At 43.7% G+C, this 24809-nt stretch overlaps 1 protein-coding gene across 9 annotated transcripts in view; it reads left to right on the top strand.

The window, feature by feature from the left end:
• ATG16L1 (autophagy related 16 like 1) overlaps positions 1-24809 on the top strand; it is a 254894-nt gene that overhangs the window by 6096 nt on the left and 223989 nt on the right. For 4 of the 9 annotated variants that reach the window (XM_029617424.1, XM_029617422.1, XM_029617421.1 and 1 more), the window contains exon 2: positions 16814-16907. The exons of 1 other annotated variant lie outside the window; for it this stretch is intronic. In XM_029617424.1, coding sequence (XP_029473284.1) covers positions 16814-16907 — 94 coding nt within the window. Of the gene's footprint in view, positions 1-10586; positions 10606-16635; positions 16723-16813; positions 16908-24809 lie in introns of those variants that run through there. 4 more of the 9 variants (XM_029617420.1, XM_029617419.1, XM_029617418.1 and 1 more) reach the window with 2 other exon arrangements.

Here is a 24809-nt window from a genome sequence, read left to right as displayed (position 1 = left end):
TGCTCAGATGTTGTCTGGTAGGCTGCAGTGGCGTTCATGTGCTTTTCTATGCACAAGTCTGCTGCAAAACAGTGTCCGTGTCATACTTGTGTGCCCAAATGAGGGCCTACCTGGACAACATATTGGGTGCCTAAATTTTGGGTGTCCATAGTGTGCGCTTATTGGACAGAGCTTGTTTTTGGGCACCCTTTCCAGGCTTGCTTGTACAGATGTGCAGTTGGGCACACAATTGTTGGATGCCTTTAGGAGCGTGCTTGCTAATGGGTGTTTATCCATGGCGCAAGTAGCAAAGAAGCCTAAGCGCCTTACCCTTTGTGCTGCTTGCCTTATTTGGACATCTCAACCTGGCGTCTCCTCTAACTTATGTCAGCGCTGCTTGGAGGCTCAGGGAGAGTTGTCTCTGATTTTGCTGAGCCTGGCCCTTTCCAGCATGATATGGGAGTGGAGGGGGATCTGTCAAGTTTTGCTTGGTTTTGGGGTTCCCCTAACTGATTCGTCAGCAGAGGAAGGCAACTCGGTGGGCACAGGACTTATGCACCCTGTTTTGGTATGGATCCTTTTGCCCTTTCTTGGGTGAAATGTTTTCAAGGACTGCAGTCCTTCAGGCACAGTTGGCAGAGCTGGCCAAACCTAAGTTCAGGATTGCAGACTGCAGACCCCCACACGCATGGTGCCTCTGGTAAGAATGTGAGTATGCCTAGACCTGCGGCGGATCACGCTGATAGGGATCCAGATGGCATGGATGATGAAGGTGATCCTTATCCTGGGAAGATGGGGAAATTCTTCTGGGGTGGAAGCCTTATAGAACAATGTTGTGTTTCTTTCATAGAGATGATTTGCTGGCTCTGATTTCCCAGACACTGAAGATGCTGGGGGTGCCGGGTGCTTATTCCATGTCTGAGCCAAAGAAGAATCCCATTTTAGTTTCTTTGCATAAAGCATCATGTTTCTTCCCTTTTATGGGTGCTATTCAAGAATTGATTAATTTTGAATGGGGCACCCCGGAAGCTACTGTTAAAGGGGGACAAACCTTGGAAGCACTGTGCCCCCTGGATCCAGTGGCGAGAGAGCAGTTGCGCCTTCCGAACGTGGATGTGCTGGCGTGTGCCATTACCAAGTGGATGACTGTAGAAGGGGGAGCGGCATTGAAGGATGCGCAGGATAGAAGAATTGAGGCTATCCTTAAGCAGGCCTTTGCGGTGGTGGATGAATTTGCAGATAGCCTCTTGCTGCTCCCTGGTGGCTCGCTCTTGCTTGCTTCTCTCTCGGGAAGTCGATAAATCTGGTGTGAATTCCAGGTCAGTGATGGAACAGTTAGCCGCCTTTTAGGCGTTTGCAGGCTGCAACCTGGTCTGCATTGGCTTCGGTGATAGAGGCCAGGCGCCAGCTATCACTGAATTGGTCTGCCAATGCAATTTCAAAGTCTAATCTTACAAAATTGCCTTTTAAAGAATCACTCTTGTTTTAGCAGAATTGGAAAAATATGGCCAATAAGTGGAGTGATTCCCAGGTTCCTCAGTTACCAGAGGATAAGAAACAGGCACCATGCTTGTTTGGCGTGAGAGGTTATGTTAGGGGTTTCAAACGTTTTCGACCTTACAGAGGAGCAGCTTCTCAGAGGGCTTGGCCTTTGGGTAGATCTCAGTCCTTTGTCCCAGGCAGCCCAGACACGGTGTGGGCTTGAGCGGCAGTTTCCCCTGACCCCCTCAATGGAGGGTATTCCGACCCACTCCCGGGAACAGGAGATAGGGGGTCACCTGTCTCTTTATTGGAGGTGGGTCAAGATCACTTCAGAGCAGTGGTTCTGGAGGTTATAAGAGATGGCTATGCTCTGGAGTTTCTCAGCATTCCTCAGGACATTTTCATGGTTTCTCCTTGCAGTTCTCTGCAGAAGAGACAGGCAGTGGAGTGTATGTTGTTAAGGCTTCTCAGCCTGTAGGCTGTAGTCTCAGTGCCCATGTCACAAGAAAATACGGGCCAATATTACATTTATTCATTGTACCCAAGAAGGAGGGTTCCTTCACCCCATTCTGGATCTCGAGGGAGTCTGCCATCATTTGTGAGTGACTCGTTTTTGCATGAAACCTTATGCTCTGTGATAATGGCAGTACAGAAGAGGGGAGTGGTTCTTATGTCTCTGGATTTGTCAGAGGTGTATCTGCATTTTCCCATCCGGCTGAAGCATTGATGATTTTCTGCGTTCTGTTTTGGGGATGACATCAGTTTTGAGCGCTATACTTTGGTTTGGCCATCGTGCCCAGAACCATCTCCAAGATCATGGTGGTGATAGCGGCAGTGTTGAGAGAGGATGACATTCTGGTCCACCTGTAATTGAATGATTGGCTAATTTGGGCTAAGAGCATGAAAGTGAATCTTCAGTCCTCACGCAAGTTGATCTCCTTGCTACAGGAACTAGGTTGGGTGGTGAACTTGGCCAAGAGCAATCTGCAGCCATCCCAGACACTGGAGTATGCTTCGACTCGAAGCAAGGCAGAGCTCTGTAGATAAGACCACACCGTCAGGCGTATTGTTTCTGTCAATAGTCACACCTGCGCCATTCAGAAACTGATGGCGCAGGTGTGACTATTGACAGAAACAATACGCCTGACGGTGTGGTCTTATCTACAGAGCTCAGGTTAATGGCGGATCATTTAAGGAAGGGCATCCTACTGTTAACACCGGACTGTCTAGTACTCACGACTGATGTGAGCCTCCAGGGTTGAGGGGCTCACTGTCAGGAGTTGTCAGTGCTGGAGTACAAAGAAGTCTCTCTGGAGCATCAGTCTGGCTGGAAGCCCGTGTCATTCGGTTGACATGCTTGCGATTTGTTGACCGCTTGCAGGGTCGAGTGGTCTGAATGATGTCGGAAAATGCGACAACGGTGGATTACATCAGTTGCCAGAAATAAATCAAGAGTCAGTAAATGTCACAGGAAATAGCCCAACTCATGAAATGGGTGGAAGTACAGGAGATCGCAGCCTCGTACATTGCAGGAGAAGACAATATATGAGTCAACTTTCTCAGCAGAGTCTGGATCCAGGAGAATGGGAATTGTCAAATGAAGCGTTCCAGCTCATAATGGGCTGCTGGGGCCTCCTGTTTCTAGACTTGTAGCAGTATCGCACATTGTGAAGGTTCCTCGCGTCTTCAGGTGCAGGAGAGATCTGAAGTCTTGGGCATTGATGTCCTTGTGCAGGAGTGGAATATGCCTTTTCCCTGTGGCTCATTTTAGGCAGAATAATTCAGAGGCTCGAGAGACACAAGGGGTTGGTGCTTCTGGTGACGCCAGATTGCCCAGAAAGCCATGATCTGCAGAGGCTCCTGGTGGACTTTCCTCTCCGAATACTGGACCACAAGGATCTGCTACAGCAGGGGCCTATTCTTCACAAAGATCAGACTCGATTGTCTTAGGGTATGGCGCTTGAGAAGGCTTGGTTGCTGAAGCATGTCTATTCCACTGCTGTGATTCCACCTTGCTTTGAGCGCAAAAGTTCTCCACTTCCTTAGCCTATGTTCGGGTTTGGCGAGTGTTTTGAGGCTTGGTGTTCAGTTAAGATCCTGCTTATTTTGGATTTTTTTTGCAGTATGTGTTAATTCCTTGAAGGCACAGGTGGCGGCTTTTGCCTCTTTATAAGATCAGGAGAATGGTGAACCCTTGTTGGCCGATCCAGATGTGGCCTGGTTCTTTGTAGGGGTGAAGCACCTTCATCCCCTCTTGTGGTTGCCGATGCCCTTGTGGAGCCTTAATTTGGTGCTGGATTTTCTGGTAGGTCCCACCTTTCGACCACTGTGTAGCTTTTCCTTGAGGTTACTTACTTAGAGGATGGTGTGCTGTGTATGGAGTGTGCAGGCTCTGCTTGCTAGGAACCTTTCCTGTGAGTGACTCCAGGGGTTGTCCAGCTGCAAATTCTTCCATCTTTTTTTGCCGAAGGTGGTCTCAGATTTTCACTTGAATCAAACTGTTTCCCTGCCAGCACTGGACAGGGAGGGAACTGTGGATGGATATCATCTGTTACAGACCTTGGATGTCAAGCAGCATATTATGATGTATTTGGAGGTTTCTAAACCTCTCAAGAAGACAGACCGGCTGTTTATACTCCACAGTAGGAGTAAACAAGGTGAGATGGCGTCATGGGCTACAATAGCCCATGGATTAAGGAGTTTTACATCCACGTATGTGGATGCTGAGCAGCCGTTGCCTATTCAGGTTAGGGCTCAGACAGTATCATGGGCGGCGATAAGATTGTTGTCTCCCGTCTAGATTTGCCAAGCTGCGACATGGTCCTCCTTAAGGATCTTTTCCAGGCATTACTGCCTGGATGTGCAGGCCCGGGAGGACGCAGCCTTCGCACGTGTGGTGTTGATCCGACCACGGGCAGCCTCTTTGCCCTGTTCAGAAATAGGTAAATCCACAACCAGTGGGATGTAAAACTATCTGAATGCTAAATAATAAGAAATTACTACTTACCTGATAATTTCCTTTTCTTAATAAAGACAGGTTAATCGACCTTCTTGCTCTTGGCTGCTGGATGGTGGTACTATTGTCCTCCTGAGTGGCTGTGTTTCCGGGGATTACTGGTAAGTGTCAGATCCAGTCCTTAGTTTAGTGATATTACACTCCTTGTCTGAGCTCAATATTTTCCTCTTAACTGAGTGCTTGAATGGCTGTCTGTTAATAGTTATGATCATGTATTGTTTAGTTGTCCACAGTTGGCTTTTGCAGAGAATATTGGTGGTCTGATGTCAGTGCAGGGGTATATATGCCATGATGTCAGCTTTGCTCTGTCTCCATCTGCTGGTAGAGGTGCATAACCCACTGGTCGTGGATTAACCTGTCTTCATTAAAGAAAAGGAAATTATCAGGTAAGTAGTTATTTCATATATCTTTGTATGCAGCAGTTTTTACATTTTCAGAAACAGAAAATTTAGAGCCCAATAGTATGTATCTGGAGCAGATACAGGTATGTTTAAGTAGTACTCAAAATGTAGCTGATCCAGAAGTATAGAAACATAATGGTGAATTACTCCTGGGGGAATTTTGTGTACAAAAATTCAAAATTCTGCAACATTCTGTAGACATTTTGTCAGTGTAACACAATATAATCACTTGCAGTAATACATTTAAAATACATTACAGAAAAAGTTATTTTTGATACAGAATATAATTTTTCTTTCCTTTTTTTTGCTCTTTATACATTTTCAAATATAATAAGCCAGACTTGATTGGAAATAGTACATAGAGGAAAAAAAAACCAAATAACAGATAACGGGGAAACAGTATTTTCTTTGTAAACTCTGGTGTCCGGTATCCCTTCTATAAGTCATAACCACACATTGGTTATGACTATAATGGAAGTGATACCATTTTAATAAATTTGTGCTCCTGTAATTAAGTGCTCAAATGTGTAGTGTTTTATACATTTTTCCATGTGTTTGAAATATACAATGTCTTCTGCTGTTATATAAAAAGCTTCAGCTCTTCTCAAACGATCAGCCCAACTTATTTGCTCCCATTAGAGCCCTTTTACTTATCTATATTCAGATGCGGTATAAAAATGCCACTAGCTATATTCATTAATTCCTCTCGATCGGGTTGAGCTGTCTGCCTGCCCGACACTGGCAATGTTTCGACGGTGAGCGCCTGCATCAGGGACTGGGAGCTGAACATAAAATAGAAGATCAAAAAATCACCCACTCCAGAGTTAAAATTCATTAACGTACTTGTCTAGTGTAATTTCTCCTCTTATCTGCCAGTCATACTATCATTCGGCGTTCGAGCTGTCTGCTCTGATTTTTAAAAAGGGTATCAACCAATCACCTTTCTTTCCAGAAACGAGAGCCATATATGTTAAAATTTAGCCATTTATCTGATTAGTTGATATCTCCCTTTGGGTCTGCTATTTGAAAATCCGCTGCGCTTACTAGTTCTCCTTCACATCCAAATGTTCTAATACTAAACAGTGTTCTCTCATGTCTACTCCTTCCTCATGTTGGGGACGCATGTCCCCGCTATATCTCCTCACTAACAATAAAAGTGATAGATGTTAAAATGATGAGTATTCTGTCCAATGCAATCGCATAATAATATAGACTTAATCTCTAGACTTGGAGACCAAATGACGCTCTTCAAACCTGCTCTGGTGGCTCAGATGGCTTATGTGTTTTCTTTCGTGTCCCCATGTGTTGTCATATACAACTCGCTGCCCATAAAATCAATTGATACTGCAAACGTGAAGCGTGTGTAATTGCCAATCAAATCGCACCAGGTTAGAGCCATGGTCCCCAACCGTGGAGACAAACTAAAGCTCTTAAAAAAACAAAAAAACCTCTTAAAAACTCCTCCAGTGGCTCAAATGGCTGTAAGTTATCTTTCATGTTCTCTTGTAATGTCCTGTAACAGCCTATTGGAGTGGGTTCGTGGGCTACTTCCGGTCCTCAAACAGTCTAATTATGGCAGTGATCTCGTATATCTGAGCAAGTTTGGGGCTGGTCAAACGTCGGTCAAAGTATCAAATGAACTAGGAAACAAAACCATCTTTCAAGCTTTCTCGGTACATAGAGATCAAAATATTCAATAAGAAGAAACAGACTATTGGAAGAAATAATAGATCTCAAGTACTTTATAAGACCAGAAAGTTGGGGAATCCAATATAAAACTGAAATCAGACGAATGCTAGGGAGGGCCTTCAAATTATTTCAGTGTCCTAAGCCATGAAAATGACTTATTGCTGGTGGGCAGTATCCTGTCTGCATCTGTCATTGAGGAAAGTGTTTAATTGGGAGGGATCAAAGAAGACATATATTTAACTCCTTGATATTTAACAACACAAGGAAAAGACAATTTAAAACAAAGCCCCGAAATTCCAAACAGCATCAATAAGAAACATTTCCTTTTAGATTGGCTGACCTTTCTGGGAACATACAAATTTTAAGCCCTAAAAAGGGCATATCTCTCTTCCGAAAAAACAACTTCAAAATAGTCATGATTCCGGGACTCCTAGGATATTAAGGGTGTTACTTTTGGTGATTCCCAGTACAGACTCTTGCTATTTGCGGGTGATGTGCTGTTGATCTTGACAGGTCCCATATTATCCTTGAAGGGGGTGATGCGGGAATTGAACAGGTTCAGTGCTGTTTCCGGCCTTAAGGTTAACCTTGAGAAATCTGAACTGCTCAACATTAATTTGACCCCGGCTGCCGTGCAGGTGATTAAGGGGCAATTTCAATTTAAATGGGCAAAGACACATATTAAATGTGATTGTTCTGTTATAATGTAAACCGAGTTGATCAGTAATTCTGTTATTGGAAAGTCGGTATATAAAAATGCTAAATAAATATTAAATATTTGGGTGTACTGGTACCCGCTCGGCTTCCTGATTTATATCGCATTAATTACCAGCCCTTGATTGATAGAATTCTCAAAGACCTGAGTAGATGGAATAGTGGCGCATTCTCATGGCTCGGCAGAATTGCCATTATTAAAATGTTCTACCAAAGTTTCTATATTTGTTTTCATCATTACCTGTTTATATACCCTCACCATTCCGTCGCCGCTGGCAGAAAAAGATCTTTGACTTTATTTGGCGCAGATGCCCCCCATGACTTTTACGCTGTCTTCTATATTTACCCAAATTGCAGGGAGGCTTGGGAGTACCCAATATTCTGTGGCATTACTCTGCATCATAGTTGAGGGCCCTGTTAGATATTAATCTGCTCCGATCTCCCAAACAGTGGGTGCAAATTGAACAAGCTATTGTGGGCTCTATGGCGTTAGCTGCCATGCCTTAGCAACCGCGCAATACCTGGCGGCCTGTTTAAGAGTATCCCCTGGTCTCAGGAAGTCACCTTACGTATATGGGGGTAGTCGAAAGCAGCTGATGGGGAATCATAAGTACTTTTATCAGACGTCTCTACTCTATAATGTGCAGTTCCCCATTGGGTACCAAACTCAGCAATTTAAACATTGGTGAGAGAAAGGGGTCACTAATATAGGACAATTCCTGTCCCAGGGCGAACTTATTTCTCTGAAACAGATGTCACTTAATTACAATTTTGAACATTGCGATTTCTTGGCCTACGCGCAGGCTGCCCATTTTATACACTCTCTCTGCAAAGAACTAAGTCCCTTCGTCCCGGTAGATCGCTGATGGAGTCCTACTTTTTAAATAGTGACTTGCTTAAAGGCTCCATTTCAAAACTCTATCAATTATTTTTCCACAGGGGATAGAACACTGTGTATTTATAAAACGCTGGGAAATAGACTTGCACATCCAGCTGGGAGCGCGAACTTGGGGAGAAATCTTGCGCATGGCTAGGCGATGCTTGATTTCCACCAAACTGCAGGAGAACTGTTACAAAATGGCCTATAGATGGTATTTCATCCCCGATAAACTTCATAGGTTTTATGCCCATGTTGCAGATGCATGCTGGCGTAATTGTGGAGTCCGGGGCACTTACACATATGGTGGGAATGTCTCCGGATCGCACCTTTTTGGGCAGCGATTTTTGCTTGGCTTAGTGAACTTTTGGAAGTAGAGGTACCACCCTCGGCTGCTACTGCGTTACTTCATGTATTCCCAGACACTATACTTAAGAACCAACAGCGATTGTGTGCCCAGCTATTCATAGCTGCTCGCAGCCTAGTGGCTCTTCGCTGGAAATCGGAGCAAATACCCAAGCTTACGGAGGTCAGGGAAAGATTACATTCTTATTACTGGTTGGCTTCTTTGACAGCCACTAAATATAACCGAATGTCTTCCTTTATGAAAACCTGGAAACCTTTTTTGGATTACATAGCACACTTGTGATATACTACGGAAACCACTTGTGTCCAACACCTTTATTATACTCTCAGTCAGGGGTGAGCAGGGCTATTTCTTTATGGCTCTGGATGTATGACTCTCTTTATGATTGTATTGTACTAAAATCGAGCAGAGGGCTTTGTGATGTATTAGATTACCAGTTGTTAAACCTTCTTTATCATTTCAAGATTTATTAGACTGCATAAGAACATAACATAAGAACATAAGAAATTGCCATGCTGGATCAGACCAAGGGTCCATCAAGCCCAGCATCCTGTTTCCAACAGAGGCCAAACCAGGCCACAAGAATCTGGCAATTACCCAAACACTAAGAAGATCCCATGCTACTGATGCAATTAATAGCAGTGTCTATTCCCTAAGTAAACTTGATTAATAGCCATTAATGGACTTCTCCTCCAAGAACTTATCCAAACCTTTTTTGATCCCAATAACACTAACTGCACTAACCACATCCTCTGGCAACAAATTCCAGAGTTTAATTGTGCGTTGAGTAAAAAAACTTTCTCCGATTTTGTTTTAAATGTGCCACATGCTAACTTCATGGAGTGCCCCCTAGTCTTTCTATTATCCGAAAGAGTAAATAATCTATTCACATCTACCCGTTCTAGACATCTCATGATTTTAAACACCTCTATCATATCCCCACCTCAGCATGAAGCTGTCATTATGGCAAGAGACACTGTCATGAGGGGAGATGGAGGGGGGGACGACATATGTTTGGATTGTATTTTATTAAGCTTGCATACGTTACGATTGTTCATAATTTTGCAAAAACTTAATAAAATTTCAATTAAAAAAAAATAGTCACGATCAGAGTCTAAGGCAAAAGTGACAAGCAAATTTGAGGGTTGAATATCTTCATCTTCTAATTTTTTTTTTTTTCAAGAAAAGATAGATGTGAAGATTCTAATAAATCAGCAGCAGGGGGATCTTCTCTTATTTGAATACCTTTCTGACTCACGGGAGCATAATAGACTTTCGATCTAGGAGGAAGCAAACTTTCAGTGATAAATTTTCCATAAAGTATTTATGTAACAGTTCTACAGGAGTAGTCATCTTCTTCTTAGGAAAATTAATAAACCTAATATTCCTGCAGCGAAGCACATTCTCAAGATTTTCCATCTTGTTTTGCAAATATAGATGACCAGAAGAAACCACATCTGCGGTTTTCTGCAAAACTGGCTCCTTGGTTTCCCAAGAATCACCTCTAGATGAAATATCAAGTAATTGAGAATGTGAAACTTGAACTGAGTTAAAGGACTCGTTGCTGTGAAACCAACTGTGCAACCTGAGTAGAGAAATTTTCTATAGCTTCCCAAATAATATCCAATGTGATATTTGTAGGCTTAGTCAAAGGAACAAACAGTACTTCTTTAGAAACAATCCCTTCCATAGGAATTGAAGAAAATGAAGCAGGCAAGGATTCGGCTCCCCATGTACACCAGTTAAGGGAAACATGGCTCAGCCGTTCAGGCACTTCCTGATGCCACCAAAGCAGTCGCTTTGATGAGAAGAGATGAAGAAATGCTACCGGCTGCAGCGGGTGGCCTGGGTTGTGGAGGAATGCTGCACATTTCTGGGGTCAGAGATGATTCCAGGTCTGGGACTACTGCTGGCAGACCACTACTCGGTAAGCAGACCAACCTTGCCTCAGAGGGTGAAAGAAGATCCAGGCCCTGGGAAATGTGCATATCCATCGGACCGGTTGGAATAGATGACTTGGAAGCCTCCGAGTATACTCTTGCCTTGCCCTTCATCTCATCCATGACAAGAGGAAAAATGAGTAAGTATAAAGCAAAATATTGGAAGAGGTAAGAGGAGAACCACCGAGCAGCTCCCTTTAGCATGTGGCCATCTAGGATTCCAGGGCCCTGCAGAATATAAAAATGTTCAAGCAAAAGTTCCTCCAGGAATAAAAAGCACATCAAAGAACAAGCCCCTCACCCCTGCTGTCTTTCTTCTCTAGTTCAAAAACTCCACCCCCCCCCCCCACCCAGGCTCCTTCTATTTCTCCCCTCCCTACTTCAAATTTCTTACCCCCAGCGCTTGCTCCCACCCGCATTCTTATTTTTTTAAGATTACTTTAATCCTGCAACCTCCAAGGATCAGTGTGGGTTACATAGTAAACATACACAATTTTTAATAACAGCCATACATAAATTAAAACAATGAGTTTAAGTCAATGCGGTCAATATACAACCAAGAATAAAAAGGTGCTTCTCCGCAGGAGACAGTCACGCTGGGGAAGCCTGATTAAATAGGTTTTAAGGGAAAGTCTTTAGGATTGGTGATGGAACGAATGTGTAGTAGAATTGAGTTCCACGTACAGGGGCCGGCGATGGAGAATGCTTTTTCACGTAGATAAACATCTGAATTAGCCATGCTATCTGGGTACGTCTTCCGTACCACTAGGTGGCGGAGCTCTCTCTGTCTAGTAAAATCTTTCAGCCAGGGGCTCCCTCCTGCCTGTTGCTGGTATTGCCTCAGGTTCATCAATTAGTATCAAAGCAAGTAAGTTATGTTAGAACTGTCCGGGGAGGTGGGCGGGCCAAAATGGCCAATTCATCTGCTATCTACGGAAAACACCATTTACGGTAAGCAAACTTGCTCTTTTCACGTAGTAAGCATCTGAATTAGCCATGCTGTCTGGGAGTCCCCAGCTGAGGTATTGAGCAGGCTTGTTACGTTCAGAGTTCTTGATGTACTCAATATTAGAAGTAATGGCAGACAGTTCCTATGAAGGCTTCTTGTTTGTGGATTTTATGCTCTTCTGGAGGATAGTCCGACCCATTAATGCGTCATCCGCTGATTGTTTGTCCAAACAATAGTGGGATGTGAAAGTGTGTAACGAAGACCATGTCGCTGCTTTACAGATATCTGTGATTGGTACTTCATGGAGGTTGGCTATGGAAGTTGCCATTGCGCGTACCTGATGTGCTTTTGGTGCTGCAGGTAACGTCTGTGATATTTGAGTATAGCAAAACTGAATGCAGTTGGTTATCCATGTGGATAAAGTTCTTTTTGTTACTGGCCGTCCCTGTGAATTTAGATTGAATGAAAGAAATAATTGGGATGTCCTATTGGGAGAATTTGTACGCTGCTTGTAGTAAGCCAATGCACGTTTACAGTCTAAAGTATGTAATTTCCTCTCATTCGGGCCAATACAGTTCCCTCTATTGGACGCGCGTTTTCGACACGCTAGGGTTACCCCTTATTCAGTAAGGCTAATTCATCTGCCATCTATGGAAAATACCGTTTACGGTAAGCAAACTTGCTCTTCACATGTGGCACTCTTTCCCCCTCCTCCAGATTGCACATGCCTTTCACTTTTCTTTCTCCCTCCCTCCCCTGGGTTCCAGGGCAGCATACCCCCCATACAAATCATCCTAGAGTATGAATATTAGTGAATGGGGAATTTTCTGAGGATTTTGTTTTACAGTAGGGGTACTGGACAAGGGTGTCCACTTTCTCTGCTCCTTTTTGTACTATGGATCCGTTTTTGTGCAGAGTGGCTATGAATGCTCATATTCCTGAAATTTTTATGGGAGCCAACACTTTTTTTAAAATTTTGGCCATTGCAGACAATTTACTTTTTCATATCTCTACTTCTCAAACTTCTTTGCAGATTTTATGGGAACTTGATTGCTATGGCAAACAGGCTGGATTAAGCCTAAATTTAGAAAAATCAGAAGCCGTAACCATTGGAGACTGGAGTTCTAAGGATTGGGTGGGTGATTTTCCTCTCAAATGAACAGTTAGGGAGATGACATATCTGGGTATATGGCTTCCTGATGACTTAATTTCCCTGTATTCCACCAATGTTTCCAAGTTACAGATGGTAACGAAAGCTGTGCTGCAGAATTGAACACTTAAATATCCTGTAGGGGATAGGATATAATTATGATTACTATTTTTCCTAAATGGCTTTGTGCTGAATGTCCTCCTCCCCCTTGTTCTTGAAAAAAGATATACGTTTGCTCCACAGAGAGCTTAGACACTTTCTATAGAGGGGTAGAAAACCTAGAATATTTTTGTCACAATTGATAGGTAAGTGGAAACAGGGGGGAGGAGATGTGGCCTCCCTGATATGAGTCTCTATAATTATACTGCAGGTCTTCGACAGGTGGGAGATTGGTTAATGTATACTCTAATTTTGAGTTGGCTATAGTCTCCCCTTTTTTTATGCTATGTCCTACATGCTAGATTCTCTCACTTGCCAGATCCTTTGAAAAAACATAATTTGGTGGATCCTGCAAGGAAAACCTGGTGTTGGCTGACATCTAAATTCAATCTAAACTATCTGGTATCCTCCTTCCTACCTATCATTGGCAATGGAAATTTTTTGCCAGGCAGAGAGGAAGATTTTTACCAGTTGGCATAATAGTAGTCTATCGGTTATTGCACATTTCCTTGAAGCTGTTTCGGTAGTTTGACTTAATGTCCTTTTAGTGATTGTCACAGTTGATTGTGTTATGATCACTATTGCTAAGCAGTAGGGAAGAGTCTGTGCTGGAGTTCAGAGCCAGCTCCAAGAACTGGGGCAGAGCTGGCCATTTTTTAGCTATGATCTGGAGCTAGAGCGGAACAGGAATCAGAGTGGAGCAGGGCTCGGGCTTGGAGCTGAAGCTGAGGTTCTGGAGCTGCTTTACTCTTGGCGGTCTTAAAATAATGATTATGTTTAATGAAAGTAACAAAATGAAGTGTGTAATTCATGCCAGCTATTTGGGTAAAAGGTTTTTTTTTTTTTTTTTTTAAACACAATCTTTTTGATGTTTTCGTTTTTCTTGGTTCTAGAATTGTCTAGATCCATGTTTTCAACATTATCTTTTTGATACTGAGTGAAAGGAAGCTGTAATAAGATGTATCTGTTTTTTATACACCTAGGAAAAATAATGGCCCAATGCCAGCCAAAACAGCAGATCTGCAACTATTTATGACTTCTCTGATAGCTGCTCATGGGGGAATTCTGCACAAAATATTTAAAATTCTGTACACACAAACCTAAAACTCTGCAAAATTCTGCACACTTTATTTTGGTCAAAATAACACACTATACATGACAGTCTTTAAATAATGAATTTAAAATGTAATACAAAAAAGTTATTACTTAAAGATGCAGAGTTTTAAATATTGAGCAGAATTTCCCTAGAAGTACAATGTAAGAGTTGTCCCTTCCACCTTCTCTTCCTACTCCCCTGGACAGTCTCCTTTTGCTTTGCTCTCTCAGGCCCCCAACGCCTCCACCTGCCGCTTTCTCTCCTCCCCATCTAGGCTCAATCCCTTCCACCCTCTCTCCCTACTCCCCTGGACAGTCTCCTTTTGCTTTGCCCTCTCAGGCCCCCAACGCCTCCACCTGCCACTTTCTCTCTTCCCCATCTAGGCTCAATCCCTTCCACTCTAGCTCCACTTCCAGAGTTTGATCTCTCTCAGCACTGCCCCCTCAAACAGGTTCCCTCTAAATCACATGCACACACGCTCCCTCTCTTTCTCTCTCTCTCATCCCCCCATACATGCTCTCTCTCTCTCACATCCCCCCATACATGCTCTCTCTCCCTCTCTCGCATACATCCAGCCCCTCATACAGGCTCTCGCGCTCTCTCTCTCTCTCTCTCTCTCTCTCGCACGCATACATCCAGCCCCTAATACAGGCGCTCGCGCTCTCTCTCTCTCTCTCATACATCTTTTCACAGTGAGCTGAAGGTGTTTGATACAAAGAGGAAGTTTCTTGATTCCTGCTCTTTAGCTTTCTGGGAAAACAAGCCAAGATTCACTGCCTTTATGGGAACAACTCTCATTGTTTCTTGAGTGTGCTAGCAACAACTGTAGAAAGTGAAAGACTCCTTCTCTAAAGAGGGAGACCTAATCACTGATCACAGAACAAGACTGAGTTCTGCATATAGTTAGAAAATTAAACTATAATCTATTCTTGAGTATGCAATGAACTTGAGGGATAGTGGAAAAAGTTTGAGGGTGTGATGACTCACTATATTTTGCTTTAGTCCTTGTGCTTCAAAAAGCAGGAAAATCTAGCTTTCCTCCAATAGGAGCCTTTGAGAGGATTAGAAACAGCATGCTGCTAAGAAGAACTACAAATCTAAGAAGTATTGGGAGTAACTTGCTAGAATGATTTGAGTAGGTGAGTGTGGCTACCTACTTCTGCAGTAGTAGGCTAGCACCTGTATAAAATGAGTGCTGCCAGTAATGGAAGAGAAAGAGGGAAGAGGAACAAGACAGCACAGCTACAGAGATTGAGCCCTCAAAATCAGAGAGGTAGCACAGTCCAAGAGCTTGGTGAAATGGAGGAAGAGTTAGATCCAGAAGAAGGATTTAACAAACAACCCACAAGATTAAGTGGTTTTCCTTTTGTGTTTTTGTTTTGTTTTTCTGAAAAGAAAACTGATATCTTTAAACTTTAGGCTGTGGTGTTTTGTGAGGAATTAGTAAAAAGTCTTTATAGAAGTCCTTTGGGGAACCAGATAGGGCTAAATATATGGGAATGCAGGGTAACCATACACTGCCCTGTCCTTCAGGTGTTTGAGTGTTTTTCTTTGTTCAGTTTACTAGTAGTGAGGTAAATGGCTGAATGTTTACTAAGAGTCAGGACCTATTGCAGATTAAGTGAAAAGCAAACAGTGGTCGAAGCCCAGTAGGGACACAAGCATTGTTGGTTGTAGCTGCCTTGAGAGGAGATAAACTAAGAGTAAGGACTGCAAGTGATACAGGAAGACTGCAGCCAACCCTAAATGAATGTCGGCTCTTTTGGGTTAAGCCTCGAGAATGGAACTGCTACAGCGTGATGGGATACTACAACTGGGCTTTCACTGCAAAATGCATGATTTATATCTTGAGAACTGTGTTCCTACCACTCTGGAAGAAGTGATATGAATCTGCTAAATTGAAAAGGTGTTTATGTGCAAAATTCCTACCAATAAAAAGCCGCTGCTGTTTATTGAAAGCTCTGCTGTGTTTTTTCAAATGGAGGAATATGGAAAGAATGACTGTATAATCAGAGAGACCTGGGAGCAGAAGCTGAAGCTGACCAAACATTGGGATTGAGTGTTTAAGGGGAATGAAGTTACTATAGAGGAAATCCCTGCCATATTGATTGTCTCTGACTTAAAATCACAGTAAAGACATTTAAAAAAAACATTTAGAGCCTGAAGCCAGGTTGCTAATAGAGCTAGGACCACTAGGGGCATCTCTAATTCCCAGAGAGGTTGAGATAAGATAAAATGTTCCGTCTATGATGGAATAAGAGAACTGCAGACTAAAGGGGCAGTTCTGCTGTCTAATGCCGAAGAAAGAAGAGGTACTAGAAGTGCTAAATGTTCTTCTCTTGAGAGTAGTTGAAGTGACTCCAGGGTCAGCCTTGAGCACAACCAGCCTATGTTTTAGGTTGGGATCATGAGCAGTGTGTCTTAAGTAAAGCATCCCTATCTACACATTATTTTCCTTTGAAAAATGCTTAACTTCTTGTCCATTTCACAGGGTCAGCTTTCTCTCAAGGATTACCTTGCAGGTCAAGTCCCGTTGTATCCCAGCATTCACCTTAAGGTGCCTGTCTTGTGACAAAGGGACAAAAATTGGAAACAAATCTTTGTTTAGGAAGTTTGTTTTAGTTGTTTAGCATGCAGTTAATGTTATACAAATGTAGTTTCACTGCCAGATAAACTGTTTAAAAGAGAAATATCACTTTCCCAGCCCTATTCATTATAACATAGTTGCTGACTTGTTAGATATATAAATAGATATAAAATGTGGTGTTCTCTTTATTGAACAATTGAAACCAACTTTTTTTTTTTTTAATATCTAGATTACGGGTTCTCACACTACATTTTTTGGTGGCTCTAAATGTCCTTCATAGTCCAGGATATCACAAAAGGTGCTCTGTTCAGATATGGTGGGTGCACGCTACAGGAGTTTTTGGCTCTTTTTGTTTGTTTATTTTAGATTTGCTTCCTCCAATTTTGTTACTGTCTCTTTTCTGGCAGATAATAAGCTTTTGGAGAAATCAGACCTACGATCTGTGCTGGCTGATAAGCTTCAAGTAGAAAAATATGACTTGCAGAGCAGACATGACTTCAGGTAACTAAAATGTCTTCTAATGCAAAAACTTTACTTTAGAGCATGACTGTCTATTGTTCTCCCTCCCCCACATTGTGACAGTGACATTCAGCACTTAGGGGCCATTTGTGGTTGTTCCATGTAAAATATAAAACTTAGGCACATATTCAATAGGGATGTGCATTCGTTGGGCCGTTTGTTTTGTGGGTACGTATGTGCGAACAGATGGTATATGTGTAACTCGTTAACAAAATATGTGCGTACCATAAATCCATGAGGTACACGTATACCCACAAAACTAATGAAATGAATGGTCTAATGATTGACCATCCATAATATTCAATGCAATATTAAAAACAAAATACAAATATGAGAAAATCAACAAAAAAGTCAGGCATCGATAAAATCCTAACTAGGATCAGGATGATAAATCAACAATGTAAAATGTGTAATCAGTAAAATACAAGTGTTAACTATCAAATAAGATATCAAAATTAGGCATGGAACCAATATTGGGCTTGGGAAGCTTGTCACTTGTATGCTATAGGTTTTTGTAAAATTGTAAAATTTAAACCCAGGGTACATACCTTTTTATCTTACCAGACCAGTCCAGGCACATGGAATTTGCTTCCCTAGAAACAGAGCAGCTAGAATGCTGACATGACCCCATTATAGGGTCTTGTGCAGCATGAAGCACTTCAATATTTCAAATGGTAGACCTGTACAGTTGTGCAAAGATGGAAGTGGCTCATGAGGGGAGGGTTTGGGTTCTTCCCTCGTACATTAAATCAGGGCTGAACTGGGGGTTATTATGCCAGACTGGTATTGACCTGCTGTTTGGGAGGGCTTGATAGAGGAGTTTGGCTCCCTGTTTCTCCCTTTTCCTTCCTTCCTCCCTCCCCTCCTCTTAACTTTACATTTTTATTTATTTTTTGAGCCAGGAAGTTGCTAGCTTGAGCTTAGCTGGGCAGGCAGAACACCCTGGTTTGTCCTGTGCCAAAGCTTGTTCAAAAAGGAACTGGCATGCTCTCCTGAAGGCTCTGAGGAGGAAGGAGGGTTGGAGAGGTCTTTACAACTCTGGTCTTAAGCAGCTAGCTGAGTATGGGAAACGCTGGACAGCCTGAGCTCAGCAACTTTCCCATGGAAGTTAAGTAGGCGGGGGCGCATCCTGTTACGACAAGCCCAATTTCACTGTTAGGGCCTGAGGCAGGCTCCTGCAGAGGGGGGAGGATCAGGTGGAGCTGAGAACTGCTGCCATATTGCAGGCTGCTAGCCTCGTGGAAGAGTTATTTATTGGACCACCTATCCTTTCTTCAGTGGGGCTGGAGGGCTGGTTCTTGTGGGGAGAGGAGAGATTCGTCATCTCTGTGCACTTCATTGTCCTTCTCCCCTGAGTTTGTGCTCCACATGCATCTGGCCTTTTGCCTGAAACTGGGAGTTCCCATGGTGCCCGTTCTCCCTGTCAACCTTCTCTGAGGACCAAGATGCCAAGGCAGGTGAAGAGACCTAGATGGGAGTTAAATTTGGATTAGGATGAGCAGTCCATGGTCTCTAGGTCAGATTGTTGGTAAGTGAGGGCAGGGATAGGTGGAGGGGCTTTGGAAGAGGGAGAGATTCCAGTGGGTGAGGGAGACAATCCACTGGTAGACTCTTCAAGCGGAACAACTGCCATCACTGGTCATGGAGGTTCTAGCTGTCTTGGGCATAGCCGAGAAACCTGCAGTGGACAGGAACATCTGATTCTGGAGGGACTTTGGAAATGTGCAGAAACCTTTCCCTATATAGTGAGGGCTTTGATCTTGGTGTAATGGGATGTTTCAAAGTCAGGCCTCAAGGGTAAGCAGAGCTGTGGGTAGGTTATACCCTCTGTCCACAGAGGAGGAGAGGTTTAGGGTCTCAAAGTGGATGCATTGGTGTCAATGGTCATATATAAAACCAAACTTCTGGTGGAGAATGGAACACTGCGAAGGACTCAGAGGACAGGAGGATTGAGGCTATGTTCAAATAGTCCTTTGAGGTTTCCACCCTAGCACTACGAGTTACATGCCCAGGGCCTATTATGCTGGCTATAGCAGCTTTTCACTGACAACCTAGATTAAAATGGTGTGGGTCCCAAGGAGGCTGTGTGACTGGAGGCAAAGGTTGCCTTCCTGACAGATGCTCTCTGTCTTAATTAGAACTTAGGCAAGAGGTATGGCTACTATAGTTTCAAATAGATGCTTGGTTTGGCTCTGAAATCAATTGATAGACATAAGGCACATCTGAGCAAGATGTCCCATTTCAGGAGAGCCTCCGGTTAAAGAAGACTTTGAAAAGCTGGTAAAGGACTGGGGAAGATTAAACACCAGAGGTTGCTTGAGGAGAGACCTCATGGGGTTTCACATTTGGGGACGAAATAAACCTAAGTTTAAGAAAGCAAACCATTATTGTCCAGGTAGAGGAACCTTGTCTCTGTGTAATTGTTTTGTCAGTAAGTCTCAGCCCTTTTTTCCGTCGATAAGCAGGCTGAATTAGCCATGCTGTTTGGGTGATGTCATTGGTGCTTTCGTGGACATTGTTACAGGAAGCAAAGCTTCTAATGCTGCTGCATCTGTGTGCCTCTTCCTGCGCGTAGTGCATCATCAGTCTCCTCAGTGCTATCTTTTCCATGCTCGGACACAGACATGTCTCGTTTTTCTCCCTCAGTCTCCTCATGCGGGCCGTGTTTTGTCTACTTGCTATATCTCCTTCACAACAGCAGTGTCAGTGCTCCACAGTGTCCAAGAAACTGGGCTTTAAATATTGTCAGTGCAGACACACAAAGCCTGTCATTGACCATCACAATTACTGTTATCTTTGTTTGGGCCCGGACCATGACCAAGCGTCCTGCAAGGACTGTGGTCAGATGTCCCTGAGGGCCAGAATACAGAGGGTGGACAAAATAGCCCGGCTTCGCAAAAAGGATTCAAGCCGCTCCAGCTCCTACGCACCTTCCCCAAGACGCTTGACTCAATATTGGCCAGAGATGGCTGGCAAGTCCCACAACGTCCCTCGACGATCGTTCTCGTTTGAGCCGCAGGCTAAATCAAAGACCAAGTCAAAAATGGGTGAAATGGTCGCTGCGGCACCTTTAGAATCCAGGTTGAGGCCTGAACATCGACCACCCCCCCCCCCTTCCAAAACTTGTCGAAAGTGCCGTCCACCACTTCAGAGTCGTCCTGATCGACCATCTGCGTCGCTGTCTTGACACGATGCATCCACGCAGGCGTCAGATGACTCCTCTTCTGTGAAGCACTGCACGTGCATGATGCACCGATGCAGATGCCCAAGATGGCGCCGGCACCATATCACTCAATGCCTGTCACTGAGTGCCCCAGGGTGCACAAACTCCATACCACGCGAGATAAGATGCATCAACAGCCTTCTACAACGCATGCGTCAAAAGATAAGAGGAAGCAAAGGTCTCCTTCTCATGAAAAGGACCCTGTATCCCAAGATCATAGGAGTCCTCGCACCAAAAAGAGGAGACAAGCACCACCACAGTCTCCCATGGTCGGGGGAGTGGACCCCATTCTGGACATCTTATCTCAGCCACCTTGGGCGTAGCCTCCAATTCCAGTAACAGTTAGTTCACGATCTTCATCCTTCAAGGAGGGCCGTACGGTTTACTCTGGTCTGCCTGACCAGTCCCATTGGCAACGGTTAATTCTGCAGGAGGAACTTGAGCCAAGATGTAAGTTGATTCCATGGAAGGGGGGGGGGGGCGGGTCCTGGATCGTAAGCAACCACCCTGCAGATCTCTTATCTGCAGCAGTTAGTCCACAGAATGCTGGTTGCCCGACTGTGAAGGGAAGAGATCAGGCACCAGTCGCAAGACCTTAATTGGCTGAGTCTCAGCTGGCCATACATCAGATCTTGACAATTGTACAAAACTTTTTTTCATCTTGGTACCAAACCAAACCACCTCCAAACCTTCCAGGCCCAAGCAGTGATGGACTTCCCAAATGCGTACCATCGTCATCAAAATTGCGAGCTTCTGTTTCTCCAGATAAACAAACTGGGTCCCAGCTTTCTCCATGAGTTGCCCAAGGTTCTCCACTGGATGTGTCTCCCTCTAGCTCAACGGGCATTCCCTCTGACCCTCCAGTGGAGCCCTCTGATCACTCTTCTCCCCTGGAAGACCTAACGTATACTAAGTTTGTAGAGAAACTGGGAGGAGTACTGGGAGTGGATGTAAAGAAACTGCCCGATCCCAGAGAAGAAATCTTTAGAATACTGAAAATCCTGGAGGTGCAGTGGAATCTTTAGCTCTACCTTCCCACAAAATTCTGGATGCAATGCACTTAAAGATGTGGGAGTGCGTGCCATCCTTCTGGTCTCCAGGAAATTGGACCTCAAGTTTAGATTGCAGAAGTCTATGACCTATGGGGTGGTCCATCTTCCACATGCTTCTGTAGTAGTCGAATCTGCTGTGAAGTATGCTAAAAAAAAAAAATCAAAGTTGTATGCATCTACGCCTCCTTACAAGGAATACAGGCTTTTGGATGAGATGGGCAAGAAGACCTTCCAGAGTGCAATGCTAACTTCCAGGATACTTCAAATTTTCAATATTCAGCTAGAAAAGAGCTCCTAAGTGAATCTATCTAGCAACCGTCATAAATAGCCTCAAAGAATGTGTGGCTTATGAATAAAGCCTGTAATACTTAAGGCTTGATATAATCATAGGTTGCACCAGATCTCCTGACACAAGATGGCTGCTCTCTTCTTCATCCTCTCCACGTTCCCTCAACCCAACTGCCTGGATTTTGAACGCAAAATATTGCAGCAGCTAGCTCTTTCCCTGAGCATTCAACAGATCATCATAGCCACCAAGAAACCTTCCACCAGGAGGAATTATTACTTCAAATTGTGCCAGGATAACCTAGTTTCCCCCTTTTCCTCAACACCGAATGAACTCCTTGCATCTCTCGCAATCTGGTCTAGTCACTTTGTCCATCGGAGTTCTTCTAAGTGCTATAGCTGCCTACCATGACAGAGAACAGGACTTTTGTTTGGCATCCCATCTCTTGGTAGATCGATTCATGAGGGGTCGTCTTGGCCTCAACCCTCCAGTTCAAACACCACCAGTGCCTTGGGATTTGAACATAGTCCTCTCTACGTTCATGAACTGCTCTCTTACATATGGCAAGGTCCCAGACCCACTCAAACTTGCAATAGTCAAGCCCCTCCTAAAAAAGCCCACCTCAGACCCCAAAGACCCCTCTAACTACCGGCCTATATCCAACCTCCCTTTTGTATCTAAAATACTTGAAAAGGTTGTCAATACCCAGCTCTCTGACTACCTCGAAAACCACAACATTCTGCACCCCGCACAATTCGGCTTCCGTAAAGGTCGCAATACGGAAAACCTCCTTCTGGCAGTCACCAACACCATACATATAGGCATGGACCAAGGAACCTCATTCTTACTCGCTATACTAGATATCTCTGCTGCTTTCGACACTGTCAACCACCAAATACTCCTATCCCGGCTATCAGAAATCGGCATCTCTGGCTCTGTACTATCATGGTTTACCTCATATCTCACCCATAGAGAATACCTGGTCAACATTGACAACTCTGAGTCCCCACGCATACCCCTCCTCCAGGGTGTCCCCCAAGGATCCTCCTTATCCTCCACCCTCTTTAACATATATCTTCTTCCCCTCTGCTATCTACTTTCTAACCTCGGTCTCAATTTCTTCATGTATGCGGATGATGTACAGATCCTCATCCCCATGCAAAAAACCCTACAAGAAACTCTAAACTTCTGGGAATCCTGTCTTGCCTCCATTAACTCTCTCTTAGACAGCCTCCAACTCGCTCTTAACACAGCAAAAACTGAAATCATCCTCATTTCCAACAAACTCGAGGTTACCTCACAGGCCTCTAATAAAACTACCCCCACAACCCTCCCCATCCTGCTATCTGTAAGAGACCTAGGTGTTGTATTAGACAAACACCTTAATTTTCATCCACACATCAAATCCCTTCTAAAAACCGGCTTCTATAAACTCCACATCCTCAAAAAGCTCAAACCCCTCCTCCACCTTCAAGACTTTCGCCTTGTATTGCAGTCCACAATCCTATCAAAATTAGACTACTGCAATTCACTTCTCCTAGGCCTGCCCTACGCCACAATTAAACCACTACAAATCTTGCAGAACTCCATGGCACGAATCATCACAGACACTCGTAAGAGAGAACACATCACACCCATTTTAAAAGAACTGCATTGGCTCCCCATCCCTTTCCGTATAAAATACAAAACCCTTACAATACTCCATAACATGCTTCACAAAAATGACCACGAATGGCTCAAGGAAACACCACGTTTCCGTACATCCAATCGTCCATCCAGAGCCTCCACGGCGGGCACTTTACACATCCCACCCCTCAAAATAGCACACCACTCAACTACCAGAGAGAGAGCCTTTACCATAGCCGGCCCCTCCCTCTGGAACTCTCTTCCCACGTATCTCCGCCTTGAACCTTCCTTACCCAACTTCAAAAAAGGCATCAAAACCTGGCTTTTCTTACAAGCATACCCTGACTCCAGTCAGACCTAAACCCCCTCCACTGCCACTTCCAATTCCCTTACCCCTTCTAATCCGTTGATGCATCCTAGGGAATTGCTGATTTTGTAAATTTGTTAATTTTTATTCTCAGTTTTTTAACACAGTTTCCTATCAATTTCTCTCTCCCTAGCACTTCACTACCTTTCTCCTTCCCGCAACTTCTGCGCTTACTGTCACCTGACCCCCATCCTCTCCTTTTTCCTTCACTGCTCCACCTCCCCCCTCCCTGTTGTTTGTAATTTCCTCTTCCTCCTTTACAATGTTGATTGTGAACCGGCATGATATGTCCTATGAATGTCGGTATATTTTAAAAGCATTTAAATAAATAAATAAATAAATAAAGGTTCCCTTTGAGTCACTTCAGTCCACCCACTTGAAGTACCTTACTTGGAAAGTGGTTTTCCTGGTAGCCATTACCTTGACTTGTTGAGTAAGTAAACTTCAAGCCCTAATATACTGCTCAACACTGATAGTTTTGACAAGAAGAATTCTATCAACAAACCCATCATCATCTTAGGAGACTTTAACATTCACGTTGACACAATCCCCCCACTCCCCCACATGCAGCGCAATAACAGAAGCCCTATCAACCCTAGGACTTAGTCAAATCATCAAAGGCCCAATCACAAAGCAGGTCACACACTAGACCTCGTCTTCATCAATACTGACATATGGACTACTCACCACACAAATATCACAGATAACCCCTGGTCGGACAACTCTCTAATCTACACCAATCTGTCCTCCAACTGCAAATCTACATCAGAAAAAAGCCCACCTAGATCCCTCTCCTACCGTCCACCTTTCAACATAGAGACACTGCAAGAGAATCTACAAACAGAACTAGCAAACATAGACCTCTCTAATGCAGAAAACGCCACCTCCTCCTGGCTCAACATCACAAAAACAATAGCAGACAAGATAAACCCCATGATTAGGAAAACAATAAACACAAAGCACCAGAACCAATGGTACAACAACATCATCAGATCAGCCAAACGTGAACTCCGAAAAAAAGAAAAAACCTGGAGGAACAACAAAACAACTACACTACTGAATGCCTACCGATCACACTTAGCATTCTACAAAAAACGTATCCACAACACAAAAAAAGACTTCTACTAAAAAAAAATAAATAAATAAAAAATTCCAACACAACCCAAGAATGCTCTTCAATATCGAACATGGCCTAACCAAATCTTCCAATGACCAAACATCACCAACTTCCAAGATCTCAAGCAATGACTTTGCAAACTTCTTTAATGAAAAAAATCAAAACCTCATAAACAACATCCTCAATAACAACACGCAGACCAGATAATATAAA

The sequence above is a fragment of the Rhinatrema bivittatum genome, chromosome 9, assembly GCF_901001135.1.
Source record: "Rhinatrema bivittatum chromosome 9, aRhiBiv1.1, whole genome shotgun sequence".
NCBI classification, from domain to species: Eukaryota; Metazoa; Chordata; class Amphibia; order Gymnophiona; family Rhinatrematidae; genus Rhinatrema; species Rhinatrema bivittatum.
Note: the sequence above shows the minus strand (reverse complement) of the source record. Positions and strands in the feature narration are given on the sequence as shown.